Genomic DNA, 19,686 nt, shown 5'->3' on the forward strand with positions numbered 1-19,686 from the left:
AAAAATGTGGTGGAGAATCTAGATGTATCCGCATAATTTTCACATGTTCTGGCATTTTGTGTACGCTGTACAGCCTGATCTAATAGTACAATGCTGTATCATGATCGAACGGCCGCTGCATCAGCTGAGTTTGGTGACAAGTCACGACCTTGAAAATTCCACTTTAATTTCACGATTTACTTTATAAAAATATATTTATAATTAATTTTATAAAAATATTTCTAATTTAAAATATATATTTTATACGGTGTGATTATATTTTTCATAAATAATGTCACTTTTTTTTTTTGTTTCTATTTTCTATTTCTACTTTTTATTCCACGTACGAGAGGAAAGAGGAAATGACGTGTACAAATGGTTTCCAGTACTATAAATAACACACGCAGTCTTATAGCAATTCATCCCAAAAATCTCCAGCTCGATCATATTCATGACCATGGAGTTTTCCTCTGATCATGTCCAAACAATTGTTCAGCTTTTAGCTTTGCTAGTGATCATCAGTAGTGTCTTAAAACTTGCATCACAGGCCAGCAAGAAGAAGCGCGATGCCAAAGAACGCCTTAGACCAGTCCCTGAACCACCAGGGGCATTGCCCTTGATAGGGCACCTCCATCTTCTCAGAGGCCAAGATCAAGAGCCAGTTGCTCGAATTCTTGGGGGCTTGGCCGATAGATTTGGCTCATTATTCTCACTCAGGCTCGGTCACCAACACCGGCTCTTGGTGGTGAGCAGCGCCGAGATGGTGAAGGAGTGCTTGGCTACCAACGACAAGATTTTTGCTACGAGGGCAAACCTCGCAGTAGGAAAATACTTGGGCTACAACAACGCTATTTTTGCGCTCGCTCCTTATGGGCAATACTGGCGTGACGTGAGGAAGATATCCATCCAAGAACTTCTTTCAAACCATGCAGTTGAAATGCGGAAGCCTCTCCGATCCTCAGAAGTGGAGTCCCTGATAAAAGACGTGCACTCGCTGGCTACAAACAACAAGGTGGTGAATATCAGCGATCGGCTTGAGGAAATGGCTTTCAACATCATCCTCAAGGTGCTTGTTGGGAAGCGATTCTCCTCTGGTGAATATGCAGAAAAGAACAGCGAGGCGAATCTTATCAGAAGTGGCATAAAAGAGGCTTTGTATCTGAGCGGTGTTTTTGTCTTGTCGGACGCCATTCCATATCTTGAATGGATGGACTTCCAAGGCCATGTTAGTTCCATGAAGCAAACTGCTAAGAAAATTGACTCTGTGCTTGAAGTTTGGCTTGCTGAACATCTCCGACAGAAACGGGAACGTGAAAGTACTGATGGTGATCATCAGAGTGATTTAATGGATGCTATGCTTTCAAGCCTTCCGGAGGACGCTGTGATTTCGGGCCATACACGTGATACTATCATCAGGGCGACGACAATGGTGTGTTAATTTGTTGTTCCGTTTCTTATGTAGTTAATTAGTAAGAATTAGAGTACAGTTAGTGGACATCTGAAATTAATTAATTACTGCGCAGGTGACGTTCTTGATGGGGTATCACCAATTGGTTTATTAAAATCATAAAAAGATTATATATAAACTAAAAGAACATTTGAAAATATAAAATTAGTCAAATTACAACTTTAGGTTCCTTCTATTGTTTTTTTTTATGTTTATATTTTTAATTTTTTTAATAAATTACGTGGCATCACGTCATGAAGAAGTCATCTGAAGAATAAGTTTAAGATAATGGAGTATTATTCTAAAATTTATTAGACTCTACGCAATACTTCTTGAATAAAAGTTACTCTAGAAAATATTCGCTCAAGGTCAAGAAAATATATTTGCAATAATGTTAATAATTAATACACTAAATAGATGTTAACAAGAAAAAAAATGCTTATTCTGAATTAATTAATATTTACGACAACATTTAATCCACAATATATTTTTTTGTATGCAAATTATATATATGTCATTATGTTTGTTGACATTTATATATTATCAGATTATTTAGCATAAAATAGCATTTCTATTTTTGTTTTTTTTTACAACGTTAATAGCTAGATCTCGTACGTAATAAACATTGTATTTATACGCAATTTTGGGTTGGTTTATTTTCACTTTTTTTTTCATCAAATTTTCTACACGCAAGGCACTGAGGGGTAGATGAAGGGGAGGGTTTCGTAGGGGAGATGAAGTAGTGGTTACGGCAAAACTGGTTCGGTTGTTTGTGAATCCGATTTGCCACTTAGGATGTGGGGGGTGTGGGGGTGGTAAACCAACTGATGGGTAGATTATTTCTATAGTATTAATGAGACTATTTATAAGGTTGGTGAGAAATAAATCCCGGATCCTGTAATTCAATATATATGAATCCATTACAGAGAAAATTCAAGAATATTGAATTATATTGTGGGCGGAACATGATTTATCCATGCATCAATTTGGTCTTTTTTTATTTATTTATTTTTTATTTAGTAATAGTTGGGATAAGTTTCAAATACATAAAGTTTATGCAAACTTTTTATAAAAAAAATAGATTTTATCAAGAAAAAGTTAGTTTTTCGTGCTATTTTATAATGGTGTACACTTTAACTAGTCTAGGCAAAATTTATGCATTTGAGACTGGTATATATTATAATGCTTTGCTCCAAATTGACCTGAAATGATTGCATACACATACATGATCATTTTGTTACGAAAAAATACATGATATTCTAGATTTCATCTGATTCCATATTTCTAGCTCAAACCATCTCAAGTACAATGTAAATAAGCAGGATTGTTTTTGTATTTTGTTGTTGCAGATTCTCATCCTAACAGGCGCAGGAAGCACAGCTGTTGCACTAACATGGGCACTCTCCTTGCTGTTAAACAACCCTACAGTGCTAAAGGCTGCCCAAGAAGAGATAGACATCCATGTAGGGAAAGATAAATGGGTGCAAGAATCTGATATCAAGAACTTAAACTACCTGCAAGCCATTGTCAAGGAAACCCTACGAGTAAACCCAGCTGGTCCAGTCACAGGGATTCGCGAGGCCATGGAAGACTGCACACTCGGAGGCTATCATGTTTCCAAGGGCACTCGCATGATCATTAATATATGGAAGTTGCATAGGGACCCGCGAGTGTGGCCAAACGCAACTGAATTTCGACCCGAGAGGTTTATGAAAACGTCTCATCATGATCATGCAGACAGCAGCATGAGTAGTGATGCTAATGTTTTGGGGCAGCAGTTCGAGTACGCTCCGTTTAGTTATGGCAGAAGGTCATGCCCCGGAGGTAATTTTGGGTTGCAAGTAGTTTGCCTGGCTCTGGCTCGTTTGCTTCAAGGATTTGAGATGACAACCATGGGAGATATGAAGGTGGATATGCGTGAAGGACTGGGACTTGCATTGCCGAAGGCCGATCCTCTGCAACTTGTACTCAAGCCCCGCCTTCGAATGGAGCTCTATTAATAATTAATTACTAAGAATTACTTTGAATGATCAAGTTGTATTTGAAACTTCTGATCCAATGTTGCCTTGCAATCCTATCTAGGCAATTTAGTCATGATGATCAGTTAATTATGTACTGTCATTTTGAAGTAAATGACACGAAATGAAAATTACCTTAAAAAGATTAAATAAAGTGATACAATGAATCTATCTATATATATATATATATATATAAAAGTGGTTATTTAACAGAAAATATTGTTTTAAAGGTTTTTTATTGTTTTTCTGTTAAAGTTAACACCGTTTGTCTATAAGTATATTATTAAAGTGCAGTAATTAATTATACAGGTCAAGAAAAGTGGGCTATAGAGATCAAGAAAAGTGCAGTAATTAACTATTGTGTCTCAAAAAGATCAAACTGCAACTCATCGTGCGTATGTACATATATGTATGTATATGATCATGATGAATTTCGCATCCAATTAAATTCTATCTATCTATCCTAGAAGAAATGTTGTACGTACTTGAAATACTCACCGTTTTCAATACACGAACCTATAGAATTAATGCAAGAATATATAGCTATATTTATCCAGAAGTTCCGTACCAAATTCCGCTATAATAACTTATTACAGCGTGATTTCCCTTCTTTTACTGGCATATATGCGCGACTTAAAAGTACCACTCAACAAATTTTCCTTCATAAAGCTGCAATATTTTGTGATTATAAAACTTGAATCTCGTTGTACGTCTACTCTATGGTCATCCATTGCTTTCGATGCTCATGGATTATGATATAAATGTTCAATAAATTATGTAGATCAGTCTAATTAATTAAAGTCGTGTCTATAAATCTTTTGTTCATGAGTTTCTTAAATTCAGACAAAAACTAATTAAACATATCGTTTTCAATACTTCAAAATCATATAACTAATTTTGGAATCTAACACTGGTATCTTAGAGTGTAATTATTTATAAATTATATAAATATTATATTATTATTTAATTAACCGAAAATATTACGTCTTTATTAATAAAAAAATTAGTTCTTAATAAAAAAATTTAAATATAAACTAAATAAACGTGCGTTATTTTTATCTGATATTATTAAAATGTAAAAACGAATAGTAACTGATAGAATAATTTTGAGAAAGAAAAATTCTCTAAACGTTTGTTTATTTGGTCCGAGAAAAAACTGTTCTTTGCATTATTGTGTAATTTGATTCTTCTTTTTCGTGTAGATGCTGAGAATTTAATTAAAAAAAAAAAGAGAAAAAAATTGAATTTCTCTATCAAGAAACTGAGAGCAAAGAAAGAGAGAGAGAGAGAGGGGAGAATGATGAGCGCACGATTGTTTAAAGAAAAATGTTAATATGATTTTCAGTTTATCTCTACATCTGTTTTTTAATTTTTTTTTAAATTTATTTATATTTTTTAAAAATATTTAAAATTAAAAAAAATTACAATTTATGCTGGACAGTTGGCACCTGTAGTGACAGAATAGCACCGCCCTTGAATGACATCGGGTTCTATTCTTTTCTTATTAAAATGATGACGTGTTAACCAATTATTGGAGGGTGGAAATACCTTCTTTATACCGGAACCGGTTCGACGCTTCTCTCTTAAAATTAAAAGATAAGAAGGTTGATGTATTATTGAAGTTAGATAGATACAATTAAGATAAACCCAAATAAAAGTCGGTCAATATTACGACTTTGAGAGACAATACAACCACTCAAAGGTTGCAAGAAGTCATCCATGGGCATCACCCACCTCAGCAATTACCTACTCATCAATTTTCTTTCCTTTGTTTATCTCCTTTTGTCGCCATTAAAGAAACCGCAAAACTAGGGTTGGAAAAGTCTTGTAAATTATTGAAGGGCCCACCTTGAGTAGGCCTAACAAAAAAAAAAATATATATATATATTATGATCTTAAAAAATAAATTATTGTCGGAGCAGAGTCAGATTTTTTGATTTTTTTTAAAAATTAACATCATATTTGACCTATATTTAAAAAAAAAAAAATTGTGAGCTTTCAAATTTCATTTTTCTCAAAATTATAATCCAAACTTATTAAACTTTTGATTATAATAAAAAATACAACTAAATAAAACAAGTAACATACTAACATACATTCAAAAATTAAAAATAAAAAGAAAGTTCTATTTTTACATGTACTTCCATCATCCATGATTTCATATCCACATCCAACTAATCACTACAATAAACAAAGGCACAGTATATGAAATGAAGATTAAAAAAAAAAGACACCGTATGGTTACTATACTATACTATTATAATTACTATGAATCTATTTTTAATTATATTATATATATATATGAAGATTCATAAAAAATATATGTTATATATTATTATATATGAATATTAAAAAAAAAAGCACCGTATATATGAAATGAAGATTCAAAAAATAGTATTACTATTTTATAGATAATATAATATTCCTATATTGCACTATTAGTCTATTACTATATCTTATAGTATAATTACTAATATTATAATATCATACTATTAGTATGTTAGTGATTTAATATTATATATATATATTAAATCTCTAATCTCTTATACTTTATATATAAATATATATATATATATATATATATATATATAGAAAGTTGGATTGAAGAACATAGCCTGAGGAAACTGAGAAGTGAGGCAAGCAACAAGCTGTACTTCATCGATATCATGCTATCAGTAATTAAGGACGAATCCATGTTTGGCTATACTCGTGAAACCATCATCAAGGCTACGGTATCGGTACGTTTTGTAACATTTTCTTTCGCATAAGCCTTAATAATCGCAATATGCCGCCAAAGCCATAATATTGCTGTTTTAGGATCGATGCATTATAGAATAGAAGCGAAAAACAGAAACTACTTTCTCCTCACAAATATTACATTAACAGAGCAACCACTGAAAGAGTAGACCTTCACAAGATAGAAGACAAATATCGTACTGGTCTCAACATCAATCAAGCAAAGAAAAGGAGCACAATATCCATTTTTTCCCCATTTGTAACAGAGGAATACATGACTAGATGCACGCGAAAGTCGATTGCCAGGCCACCACTAAAGATTCAAGTGTTCTGAATTAGTTCCAAGTACACCTTTTGACATCTCTTTGACACGTATTGTAATAACGTTACAGTTAAAATGTAGTTTTTTATTTTTTTCATTTACAAATTGCAGTCCACTCGAAAGAAATGCTGCTTCTAACTACAGTTTCAATTTCATGTTGTAGAATCTCATCATAGCTGGCTCAGACACAACATCAATTAACTTGACATGGCTTCTGTCCTTGTTATTGAATAACAAAGATGCTTTGAAGCGTGCCCAAGAAGAGTTAGACCTCAAAATTGGAAGGGATAGATGGGTAGAAGATTACGATATTAAAGATCTGGTTTACCTCCAAGCCATAGTCAAGGAAAACTTGCGCTTATACCCACCAGGCCTGCTGGGAGCTCCGCATGAGGCAATGGAAGATTGTCATGTTTGTGGCCATTACGTTCCCAAGGGAACTCGTGTGTTTGTAAACTTGTGGAAGTTGCACCGAGACCCAAGGCTTTGGCATGACCCGGATGAATTTTTGCCAGAAAGGTTTCTTACAAGCCATGCAAATATAGATGCCCAGGCCAGTATTTTGAGTTCACACCATTTGGGTCTGGAAGACGATCTTGCTCGGGGTACACATTTGTCTTGCAAGTATCACATCTTACATTAGCTCGTTTGCTTCAGGGATTTGAGTTAACAACACCACAAAACATGCCGGTGGACATGACTGAAGGCTTAGGCATTACCTTGCCCAGGGAAACTCCTCTCGAAGTCGTCCTCACTCCACGCCTTTCTTCGAAACTCTATGATGATTAATGCTAGAGAGAATAGAGTTACAAAACTAAGCTTGCATATATCTCTATTTTCAGCTTCTTGTTGTGACTTCTATGTATATTATATGCAGCACTCTCTATGTAAACTCATCCCTAGTTAGACAACTCAAAAGCTACGTAATATTGTGTTCTGCTTTTTTTGTTTCTGTAAAAAATATTGAGATAATTGTCAACTCTCCGATTTCATATTCCACGAAAATTGATAAATATTTTGAAACTGGAAACAACTCCTTTACCAATTAAAAGAACAAAAAAGACTTGAGCAACATGATTCTAAATCTTCATTAAAACTCTTTATAAGATGTTTTTTTACAATACCATGTACTATACTTTATACATCAGAAAATTCTCGAGAAATAGCAAACCAGAGTGAGTAAATACATTGCGGAACTACTATTTACAAAGGGAATTACTTGCTTCATAATAAACTCTCCGTTCAACTAATTATTCTCATTGAGCTTATACACAGTGTCAATGTATTCTTCTGTATCCCAAAGGAATGAACCAAATGCGACAGCCTCCAAAACCAACCTCTTTAGACTTGAAAATGAAGTCAAGATTACCTCATCATTCTCAACCAAACAAGTCTTCCCGTCCCCAAAAAGTGCACAGCTATGATTCTCAATCAAATGAACAGCCTCATTGGACTTCAGTTTTGCACATCTCTGCAATGTCTCGGGATCTAACCCCATCACATAACATTTCAACGATTCACCTTTCATTCCCTGGTTAGTCGACCCTTGACCATATGACACAGAATGTTTGTTACTGACAGTGTCAAAGACAAGGTTTTTCACTCCATAAGCACACAACTCTTGGAACTGATCGGAGGTCCTACGTCCGAGATGGTGGTCCTGGTTTGCCAAAGCTAGACTTTGCTCCAAGTGGTGCCTCAATGAGGCAGACTTCAAAAAGTATCCATACAAGACAGAGGCCACATATACTCGGCCAAGCATGAGTCGTGTGATCTTAGTTGTTGCCCAATAGTCTGTTACACTAGAATCTGCTCTCAAGCCAATGATAGTGGTGACATGTTCCCTGACAATCTCCAAAACCTCCAAGTTGTGAATGGACTCCAACTCCCAGTCCCTTGAAGGCAAAATCTCAAGTCTGCTATTATAAACGCATCTAGAGAGTCTTGGAACTAAGGGGACTTTGATCTCAGAGAATCTATAAAAGATTAGCATGTACATGACATCCTCAACGGCGAGTTGGCACTCATGCTCCTTTAGTTGTGCAACCCTCCTGTCATTCAGATATATTTTATAAAAATCTAAGAAATAAAGAAATACATTTAATCTGATAATATCTACAATAAAAATTCCAATGACAGTTTCAGTCCTCAAAGTATCCAATAATGGTTCAACCTTGCTAGTTTGTCTAGAAGTTTTGTGAAGCAAGAGCCCATTGGTGGGCAATGCTTTTGTAGCGATTGCCCATGGGCATGGCTATAAGATGTAACCCTACTCACATTGACCATAGCTAGCACATGCAATGGGACAATCAATTCAATGAGACTTATTCTCAATAGGTATCAAACACTGTATACTACAAATCCAATTATTGTATTATATAGGATTCATTCGCATCCTTGTAATCAATGGAACTTGCCACCATATAACCACGTTTGTGTTGAGTATTATGGAGCCAGGCTTAGTCTGCTCTAGCGGAGCATTCAGGCGCTTGAGCGGAGACACAACACAGAGAGTTCACGCATGATCTGCTCCACAGGGAGCTCGAGCGAATCCGATACAGAGAGTTCGTTTGACACTCGCTTAACATGGCGCTCGAACGGAGTTCAGACAGAGAGTTCATTTGTGAGCTGCTCGACAGATGGCTCAAGCAAATGGCCAGTAAATAGGTTCACTCGATGCGCACTCAACACGCCGTGTACCCTATATAAGTGTAATTTTTAATTACTGTGGCCGTACAATAGAGCACAGTAGTTGCCCCAAACACTGTACATTGTGATTCCTCAATAAATAAATCCTCTATAGCTCTGTGGATGTAGGCAATTTGCCGAACCACGTAAATCTTATGTCGTGTGATTGTTAATTGTTCTTTTATTGTTTACTTTCAATTTTTGTCAATATTTTTCACAACACTTTGATGCTGCACTATGAAAGAGAACCATTTGGTTTCAATTTCTGTTTTGTTATCAATACATTCTAAATACATTTTTTTATAAAGTAAACACATTCTAAATACATTTTGAATACCTTTTTCACATTTTATGGAAATGATATTGAATGGTTGAAGTCGTCAAATCATGCTAACATAGCAAGTACTGAGTAGTGGGCAGACATCAGTAAAGTTGAACATTATGAACATGAGGCCAACTTTTTGTGGTTCGGTAATAAAATAAATCATGACATCTCCTCCTCATTAATCCAATAAAATCTGTGTTATTTGTCCTTGTAAATCCAAAAAAGCTTTGAACTCACATCTTAGACTAAATATAGGCATTATAAGAGCATATAAAGTTGATGGATTTTTTGTGAAGATGTAATAACAACACGCAAATATAAAGCAATCTTGGCACATTACATGAACGGGATGATGCAAGTGGCTAAAACAGAGTCCTACTTCTCATAGATAACACCCTGAGAACTGCCTCTATTCTCTCTCAAGAAACTATCAAACTTAAAAAATGATAAGAAGTATACCGTTGGATAGAAACAGACTAATCATTACACTACTTAAATAACCTATGACTGAGTAATAGTTTCACAAGCTTATTCTTTTCTCTCTTTCAAAATCAAACTTTAGCAAGGGATAAAAAAAAGACTGGAAATCTCATAAGCTATAGCACAAACTTTGCTCAATAAAATCTATGCGCATGCGGCATACGTCATAACTATAGAAATACACGCATGCATAATTATATACATACATACATGCACAAAGACAGATATGTAGTTACATACGAAGATATAAACACACAATTAAACATAGATACCAAGGAACAAACCTGTGAAGGCAGGCTTCATCGGAGCCAACGGTGAGCAGCATGCGGGAAACGGCACCGTCGCGATCATTGGCCAGGAGCTTCAACTCCTCCGCGACAGCGACGTGGAACAATTGGCGGTGATTCTGCAACACACTGCTCAAGAACTTCCCCGGCTGGGACCGGGGCTCGAGCGGGGAGTTGAGGCTGCTACTTGGTTCGCAGGGGCTGGCCCCGGCGCTGGCGATTACGGGAAAGGTCCTCCCGGCCGGCCTGATAGAGAGACCAGAAGCGGCACGCCCGGAGAGGAGGTGATTGTTGGGAAAGTTTAAGGCAGTTCTGGGAGAGAAAGTAAGGGGATGACGAAGCGAGGGAGGAGGGTATGGAGAAGAGAAAGTGGCGGGGGAGACGGTGCTATGGCGCGAGAGACAATAGTCCATCAACAAACAGTGCGTGGGAGCCCCAAAGAATTGAGAAGTGGTGCGAAGTGTGGGAGTTTGGTGAAGTTTGGTGGGCTGAGTTTTTTTTTTTTTTAATGGATAAGGTTCTATGGCCTTTACAGAGCATGGGATGGAGGTCAGAGAATAGGAGAGAGATATTATCCCAAATTGGAAAAAATATCTTTGCCTTATAAATAAATAAAATATCTTGTGACTTTTTTAAGTTTGATTTATTTTCATGATTAAAATTTTAAATTTTTTAAATTTTTATTTTATTATTATAATTTTTTAAAATTTTAGATAAAATAAAATAAATAATTTAATTTTTTTAAATCTTAAAATAAAAATAATATTAAAAAATATATTCTAATAATATTTTATTCAATCCTTTAATTTTAATCCCAATTTATCTTATTTTATCTTATTTTATATTTGAAAACAAACGAAATCTTGATGGGGGAGGGGGAATCAACCTATATTTTTTATTAAATAAATAATTGATTAAAAACTAGTATATTCATCAATACTTGGGATTTTAGAACTCTGAATGAATCCGGTCTCACATTAATAAATAGAATTCGATCAAATTCTTATTAATTAATATTAATTATAAATTAAGAAAATATTAAATATTTAAAAGATAAGAATGAATGTCGTGAAGATACAGTGAGGGTGGTTAATAATTCATTTGTTGGTCCAAAAGATTATAATGAAGATTTAGCAGTCAACACTGGTCCCTCCATTAGGAGAGGGTTCAAATCCAATAGTGGGTGGGACCCGACAGTTTTGTCTTTTTATTCGATTTATTATTTGATATATATATTTTTCTCTTTATCTATACATTTTGTTAATAACTTTTGGAAATGAGTAGGGAAGAATGGTCCCAAAGATTCCAAGTGTCGTCATCATGTCCTAACCTATTGAGGTTGGGTAAAGACAAAAGACTCCTCTTTCTTTCAAAGGTTAATATAAATAAATGAATAATGCTAGAGCCCAGCGGGGCTCCTGTATTTTTTTATATATATATATATTTTTTATATAAATTTTTTTAATAATTTTAAATATTTTAAAAAAATAAAAAATTTATTAAATTATTAAAAAATATTTTCTTAATCAAGAAATAAAATAAAAAATATTAAAATTTATTTTACTTCATGATTAAGAAAATATTTTTTAATAATTTTTTTTTTTACTTTCTGATTAAGAAAATATTTTTTATGATGTTTTAAATTTATTTTATTTTTTAAAAATATTTAAAAGTATTAAAAACATCTATATAAAAGATAATTTAAAAAAACACATGAAAAAATACTATGTTAGAGTCAGCGGAAACTCCAACGGTAGCTCTAGCATCATCCTTTATAAAAAAAATTTATAATATTATTAAACAATACTTTCTTAATCACGAAGTAAAATAAAAAATATTTTTTATAATTTTTATTTTATTTTATGATTAAGGAAGTATTATTTAATAATTTTTATTTTATTTTTTATTAAGAAAATATTTTTAATAATATTCTAAATTTATTTTATATTTTAAAAATATTAAAAAAATGATATAAAACATAACTTGAAAAAAAATACATATAAATAATAAATACATATTGCAGCCCACGGGAGCTGTAGCACTACGCTAAATAAATAAAGAATATATAAATCTATCAAAGACTTTTCAAGAATCAATGATTGCTTGTTGGCTGTGTAAATAAATTATATTTAAAGATACAACAAAAGTCTAATAATATCAGTAAAACCAATTTATCTCACATGTCACAACATTTTTAGAAAAACATATATATATATATATATATATATATATATATATATATACCTTTTATCTCACAATCGTCCTGTATTTTTACTCACTTTATAAATATCATTTCTCTTAATCAACCATATTGAAGAAGCTAATTATATTTACATTTGTTTAACTTACAAATAAATTTAAGAGAGTCGTAGAAGATTATATACACCAAACTTAAATTTGGCAATATATATGCTATTAATAATAGAAAAATATTTACAATCTTCACACATCATATTTTTTAAAAAAAAAATTTATCAAATATTTAATATATGAATAATGAATAGAAGAATTAAATTAATTTAAAAAGAATAAACTCAAAAAAAAAAAATTTAAAAATATAGTGTGTGAAGGTTGGATAGCATTGCTCTTAATAATATTTTGATAAAAATGTTTTTGATTTCCCAATTCTCGGAGAAATTTTTAGATACTCTGTAAAAATTATTTATTATAAAGGGAAGATACGCATAATATCTCCAATTATGATCAGTTTTGCAAAATGTATCTTAAAAGTATCAAATTTTGACAATTTATGTTATATATTAAGATTTTAAACCTATGGTTTAAATTGAAAATCTCGATGTTAATTACCGATTGTTGTAATTTATGGTAACAAATTAAATACTAGTTTTTGTTTTAAGGAAGGATTAGATTGACAATAACATAATAGAGGTACCTCAAAAGCCTTTAATTTAATAGTCCTCAAAAGTCATGACTATAAATAAACCCAAACAACCACATAAAATAAAAGGAAACAAAAGTAGCCGTTAACTATCCACAAAAAAAATAGCCGTTGGAACGTTGCAGGAGGTAGATATCATCATCAAATGAAAAATGCCCCAAATAAGTACTCGAGAGAGAGCGAGTGATGAATGGAATCAAAATCTGAAAGAGTGATTTGGGGTGGGGGGTCCAAACTAATGAATCCTTATTTGGGTGTTATCTAAGTTCTATCCGGAAGCAACCGGAAATAAGGCCTACCTTTTTTAATTGTAAATAAATAAATGAAATCAGACGGATGCCCATAAATAGTAGAGGCAGGCAGGCCGGCCGGCCGGCCGGCCAAACAGATGCAAGCAAAAGCCCTGAAAACTGGGGGTTGTATTGACGGACGACTCTCTCTCTCTCTCTCTCGCTCTATCTTTCTCCTTCATATAAGTGTCACACCTGGAAACTTGCACGATCCATAACCTGAGATATCATTTTATTAAACAAATAATCAGATGCCACTATTTTTGGAGTTCTATTCATTCTTTCATTCTTTAAATAGAAAAACAATTCATAGAAATTTGTGACTTTGCAACTTCTAATATCTTCAATTTTAGAACATTTGCAACTTCTAATCCTAAGAGGTGGCGAAATGGTATTGGAGTGAGGTATGAATGAACGTCTTGAATTAGAACTTCTCTTGAATTATTGGGTATTTTTGTACTTGCGAAAAACTCAACTTGTACATTCTGAAATTAATATATAGACTGGTATTGAGAGGAGGAAACTGAAATAGAGACATATATAAAGAGAAAAATTCTATTCCTAAGCTTCATACACCACACACCATCATTTTTATGATTTTTTTAATTTTATTTTCTTATCAAATATGTGGTATATGGATTATGAGTAGAATAATTCAATTATTTTAAAAATAATAAAATCAAAAAAAACTTTAAAAAAATTTTTAAAAAATTAAAAAATTTTGATATGTGGTGTATAGGCTTATGAATAGTAATCTTCATGTAAAATAAGAGACAAGGATACAGTGGTAACTTACTTGGATCCTTGATTGTTTGAGTGGCGAGCCCATTGAAGTAGCAGGACCCACCCACCTTCTTGAACTGAGCCCAATAAGAACTAAACGCGTAGCTAGCATGCCAAAACAACGAATCGGGTTTGTAACACCTTCCCCTCGGTTGGATCGGGTCACAGGTTTTGTTTCCCTGCGAGCATGCGTACGATAACGCCGACTCCACCTCGCTCTTATTTGCTCCCTTCGCCACCATACACCATATTTTTCCCTTGTACAGTTCGTTGTTCGTCGGCTTCGGTAATGGCTTGTATTCCGACTCCGGCGTCTCTCCTGACAGGTCCATCTCGTAAACGTTCGACCCGTCCGGATTCAGCAACCCAAAATGCCGCTCCGTACCCGCACCTGGTTTCTGGTTCTCGTTGTACAGAGCGAATATGAAAGACGGCAGCACCTTACCCGGACGAGCCGGCGTCCCGATTGGAGGGTCCGATGTAAATTTCTTTACTACGTTGCGATTGTAAGTTGCAGCGTTGTAGATATTGCAACCAATCTGGTCAAAGTCACCGCCGTTGGGCCAACCCGTTTCGGCGATCCAGATACGAATATCCGGGTAACCGAGTCTCTTCATACCGAAAGTCAAAGCGTCCACCATTTGGTCGAAGAGGTTGGTGTAGGTCAATCCCGAAACCGGATCCAAGTACGTGGTATTCTTGGACTCGAACAGAGCATAGTCTAGTTTGATATTGACGGGGTCCGAAGACCAAGGGAAGTAGGGGTACACATCCAGGAAGAAGAAGGATTTGGTTCGGTTCAAGAACTGCAACATGGGTTTTATGACCCGAGCAGCGATGTCGGACCGGAACGTACCGTTGGAAGGTGGAAATGACGACTCGAGGACGTCCATGGCGGATGGAGTCCCAACCTTGATCTTACGAATTCCATGGACTCTGAGGGAGTTCTTGATTTTGCGCATGGCGGGGACGAGATCGTACCAGGTTTGGGTGTCGGAGTAGGAGCTAAGGATTTCGTTTCCAACGAGGAGGTACCGGATCATGGTATCCGGGTAAAAGGGCACGACGTTGGATAGGACCCACTGGTCGGCGAGGGTTTGGTTGTGGGAGATGTTGGAAATGAGCTGGTTGGGGACCATGATCGAGACTTGAATGTCAGTGTTTTTAAGGGCTTTGAGGATTTCTGGATTGGCATCGTAGATTTTCACTCGCTTAGCTTTGAGGGATTTGATCAACTCTACCGACCGTGACGGTGATGGCAGATTATTCCCGAGCTGCCCATAGTTTACACCCACTTTGCCTGAGATCTCTGCGCCTGTAAGCAACACTAGTTAGAGAACACAAGAAATGCAGTAAAGCCACAAAACCATATATGAGATGTTGAGAGAAAAAAGTGAGCTTACTGGAAATGGAAACCAAGAGGGAGAGAGTGAGCAGAGGAACCAGAACCGAACCCAGACCCAAACCCAAACCCAGACTCATCTTCATTGGTACACTGCTTCTTGAAAGCGCCCAAAGAAAGAGAAAAGAGAAAAAGGAAGAGAAATATGTGTTTAATAAGAATATAAGGGTCTGTATCAGAAAGATAGAGATGTGGTGGATGGGGATTGGATCTGTCGGTGCAAGCAAGTATGGGGGAAGATTGAAGCTTTTGGAAAGGAGGTGGGTTAGAAAGATGATAGGGAGTTGAACCAGACCCTCCGACCAATGTGTCAAAACGTAATGAAGAGGGTTTGGGGAATAACACCTCTTTTTTATAATTCTTACTCAGCTTCGTGGAAAGATAAAGAAAAGGAAAGCACAAAGTCATGCGCGGAGAGAGTGAAAACGGAGTTGGACGAGAAGAATATATGTAAAAAAGGAAAAGAGAAATGACAGATACAAACGAGAAGTGGTGGGGGCATCTCCCAACCAAGTATATGAAGCTTTTTGCTTGTCCTATGCAACTTGTGTAAATGCATTAAAAGTAAACTTAGCTTGGTTTACAAGAAGCAACGAAAAAGTTGGATACTGATGCGAAACAGTATTACAGCCCAAGTAGCCGTTAAGACTGATGTCGGCCCTCAGTCTGCAACTTCATAAAAGAGCCATCCAGGTAGAGGTTGGTAGGCTAAAATGGCACATGCCCATTAGATCAATACAGTTGTCGAGATCTTGTAAGAAAAGGTTAAGAAGAAAAATATAGAACAGATAGCGTGCAAGACTTTTGGAGAGAAATTTTTTATTGAATTGATTCTTGTATTCTACCTTTATACAAAAGGAAACAATGAATATATATAATACAAGGCCAGCAAATTAACAAATTTTCTACAGCTGGTACCAAAGAAATAAATTAGAAAAAAAATATTATGTACAATTTGACAATAATAGAATATCTTCATCCTGACCTGCAGCAGGATATTCTCTTTCTTGAACATTTTTCAATTTCGGGTCTTTATTCTGCTGCTGGATGTGTTGATCTTTCAGCTGTGCTGCTCCTTCCTCTAACTGAATGAGCAATTCTTCATTCCTCAATAGCCTCCAGCAAGATAGAGAGTAGATATCTGCCACTCCCATCTTGGACAAATGTTGATAAAAATTGTGTGAACTTAGAGCTTTGGTTAAAATATCAGCAACTTGTAAACCACTGCTAACATGTCCAGCTGTGATGCTTCCTTCCAGAATTTTATCTCTAATCAAATAACAATCAAGTTCTTTATGTTTTGTTCTTTCATGAAAAACTGGATTTGTGGCTATATAAATTGCAGATTTTCTGTCACAAAATACCACTGCTGCTTGAGGGTGTTGAACATCCAAATCCTTGAAAACATATCTCAGCCAGGTCAATTCACAACTAAGGTTGGCCATTGCTCTATATTCAACCTCAGCCGAGGACCTTGACACCACATTTTATTTCTTTGATTTCCAAGATACCAAGGAAGAACCAATAAACACACAATATCATGTCACTGATCTCCTTTTGTCTGGACAGGCCCCCCAATCCGAGTCACAATAATCTTGAAGTTGCAATTCAGATTTTGTAGAATGGAGCAATCCTTGGCCTGGTGCCCTTTTAATGTAACTTAACACTTTGTGGGTAGCATGTAGATGGGGCACTCTAGGACTATCCATAAATTGACTCAACAATTGGATAGAGTATGCAAGGTCTGGTCTAGTTATAGTTAAGTAAAGTAACCGACCAATTAACCTCCTATAAAGAGTAGGGTCAGAAAAGAATTCCCCTTGATCCTTAGATAACTTGAGGTTTTAATCTAAAGGAATTCTAGCAGGGGCAAAACCTATTGTACCAGAATCTTTTAGTATGTCAAGTGCATATTTCATTTGGTATACATAAATGCCTTCTTTTGACCTTGCTACTTCAAGACCGAGGAAGTATTTCAGTTTTCCAAGGTCTTTAATTTTAAATTTATCATTGAGAGAAACCTTAAAAGTATTGACAGCATCTATACAATTACTTGTAACTATAATGTCATCAACATATACAAGGATGGCTATGAATGAGGTACCTTCTGACTTTGTAAACAGGCTGTAATCAACCTTAGACTGATTGAATCCTTGTTGGATGTTGAAATTAGATAGCTTGGAATACCATTGTCTCGACGCTTGCTTCAACCCAAGTTTTCTGGTGTATAATCCCCTTTTTAAGGAAAAAGTCTTTCATGGCAAACTCTCATCCATTGTCACTACGAATAATTTTGATTTTGGTTTCAAATTGGGTCTCAATCATAGCACAAAAACTTTGTAGTGCACTGGTTGCATCAGATTTTGATTTTAACATGTATGCCCAAGTACATCTACTAAAATCATCTATAAGAGTTAAAAAATATCTAGAACCATCATAACTCATTTCATTACAAGGGCCCCAAATATCACAATGCACTAATTCAAAACATCTTTCAGATTTGTCTTCACTTGAAGGAAATGGTAATTTGTGTAACTTAGCCAAAGGGCATATAAGACAAGGCTTGTGACTAGGATGTTTGGACATACGAAAGCCACTGTCTAAAACAGGTCCAAAGTAAGATGAATGTCCTAGCCTGTAATGCCAAAGATCAAAATCTTCAGCATTACAAGTTATTGAAGCAGATAAAAGTGCATTATGAATAAACTGATTTAAAACCTCGACTAAGGTTGCAGAAGAGATTTCCTTTTGCAGCAAATTATATAAACCGTGCTTTACTTCACCCATGCCAGTCGTTGTCCAAGTCGAAAGGTCCTGAATGAAACAAAAATCAAAGAAAAACATGAGACAACAGTTGGACTCTTAAGCAATTGTTCTAGCTGAAATGAGGTTAAAAGAAAATGAAGGAACACAAAGAATATTTTGGAGAACAAGAGACTTAGTTATTTTAACAGTTCCAACATGAGTAACAGGGGCAACCTCTCCATTAGGCAAAGCTACAGAGTACGAAACTTGAGAATTAATGGAAGTAAAAAAGGAAGTGGAACAAATCATATGATCTGTTGCACCTGTGTCCAAGATCCAAGGAATGACAGTAAGATCAATAGTTTTGGTGCTATAAGCAGAGAGGCATAGAGGTATACCAGATATCTTAAGAATTTCAGCATTTGAAGTAGATGGGAAAAAGGTTTGAACATTGTTTGCTGAATGGAGTTGTGACAAGCTGTTGGTGGATGGCTTGAGGAGTGCCAGAATCTGAGAGTATTGTTCTTGAGTTAATGAGACCTGGGCTTTGTCCCTTACTTGCTCTTGATCAGAAGCTCATATTGCAGAAACTTGATTTGCAGCAAATGAAGGTGGTCTGGCTTTTCCATCGAATCTGTTGCCAGAAGGATACCCATGTAGTTTAAAATATTTTTCAACTGTATGTCCAGGTACCTGGCAATGTGAACAGGTTGGTTTGGGATTTGCTTTGAAGCATAGCTCAAGAGAATGCCCTGACATTTTACAGTGAGTACAATATTATCGGTCCTTCTTTTGAGATGAGAAATTCTGCTTTCCACTCTCTCTAAAATTTCCTCTAGCTATGAGAGACATGGATTCATTGACTATGCTATCTGAAGATATCTTCCTTCTCTTCTCCTCTTGTTGAATAATTGAATAAACTTCATTAAGACTAGGAAAAGGCTTAATCAAAAGAATATGAGCTTTAATACTTTTGTAAGACTCATTCAACCCCATCAAGAACTTCATTACCCAGTCACGTTGCTGATTTTGAACTATTGTTTGCAAGCCTCCACATGAACAATTAGGAATAGACTCATAATTCAACAGTTCATCTAATAGAGTTTTGAGTTTTGAAAAATAAACACTTACAACATCTTGGTTCTGTACTAATGCCATTATACCTTGCTTGATTTCATAGATTCGTGGTGCGTTTTGTTGAGCAAACCTCTGCTCAAGTTTCAGCCATAGCTGATGAGCCGTTTCTGCATACACAGTGCTACATTTGATGTCGACAACCATGGTG

The 19,686-nt window shown here is 35.2% G+C and overlaps 3 protein-coding genes and 1 pseudogene across 3 annotated transcripts; 2 read left to right on the forward strand and 2 right to left on the reverse strand.

Annotated features, from left to right (window-relative positions):
* The first annotated feature begins 387 nt into the window (after positions 1 to 387).
* Positions 388 to 3,594, forward strand: LOC109008521 (dimethylnonatriene synthase-like). Its single transcript, XM_018988636.2, has 2 exons — positions 388 to 1,408; positions 2,776 to 3,594. Exons 1-2 carry the CDS (start codon positions 431 to 433, stop codon positions 3,424 to 3,426), a joined length of 1,629 nt encoding a protein of 542 aa, XP_018844181.2. The 5' UTR covers positions 388 to 430; the 3' UTR covers positions 3,427 to 3,594.
* Positions 3,595 to 6,044: 2,450 nt separating this feature from the next.
* LOC109008494 lies at positions 6,045 to 7,429 on the forward strand (annotated as a pseudogene).
* Positions 7,430 to 7,566: 137 nt separating this feature from the next.
* Positions 7,567 to 10,801, reverse strand: LOC109008522 (UV-B-induced protein At3g17800, chloroplastic-like). The gene is made up of 2 exons (XM_018988637.2): positions 10,280 to 10,801; positions 7,567 to 8,553 (listed from the first exon to the last, which is right to left on the reverse strand). Exons 1-2 carry the CDS (start codon positions 10,693 to 10,695, stop codon positions 7,749 to 7,751), a joined length of 1,221 nt encoding a protein of 406 aa, XP_018844182.1. The 5' UTR covers positions 10,696 to 10,801; the 3' UTR covers positions 7,567 to 7,748.
* A 2,365-nt stretch (positions 10,802 to 13,166) lies between these two features.
* Positions 13,167 to 16,138, reverse strand: LOC109008519 (probable glucan endo-1,3-beta-glucosidase A6). Its single transcript, XM_018988635.2, has 3 exons — positions 15,658 to 16,138; positions 14,268 to 15,569; positions 13,167 to 13,690 (listed from the first exon to the last, which is right to left on the reverse strand). Exons 1-3 carry the CDS (start codon positions 15,740 to 15,742, stop codon positions 13,650 to 13,652), a joined length of 1,428 nt encoding a protein of 475 aa, XP_018844180.2. The 5' UTR covers positions 15,743 to 16,138; the 3' UTR covers positions 13,167 to 13,649.
* Between the last annotated feature and the right edge of the window lie 3,548 nt (positions 16,139 to 19,686).

The sequence above is a fragment of the Juglans regia genome, chromosome 14 (genome assembly GCF_001411555.2).
Source record: "Juglans regia cultivar Chandler chromosome 14, Walnut 2.0, whole genome shotgun sequence".
In the NCBI taxonomy this organism is placed as follows: Eukaryota; Viridiplantae; Streptophyta; class Magnoliopsida; order Fagales; family Juglandaceae; genus Juglans; species Juglans regia.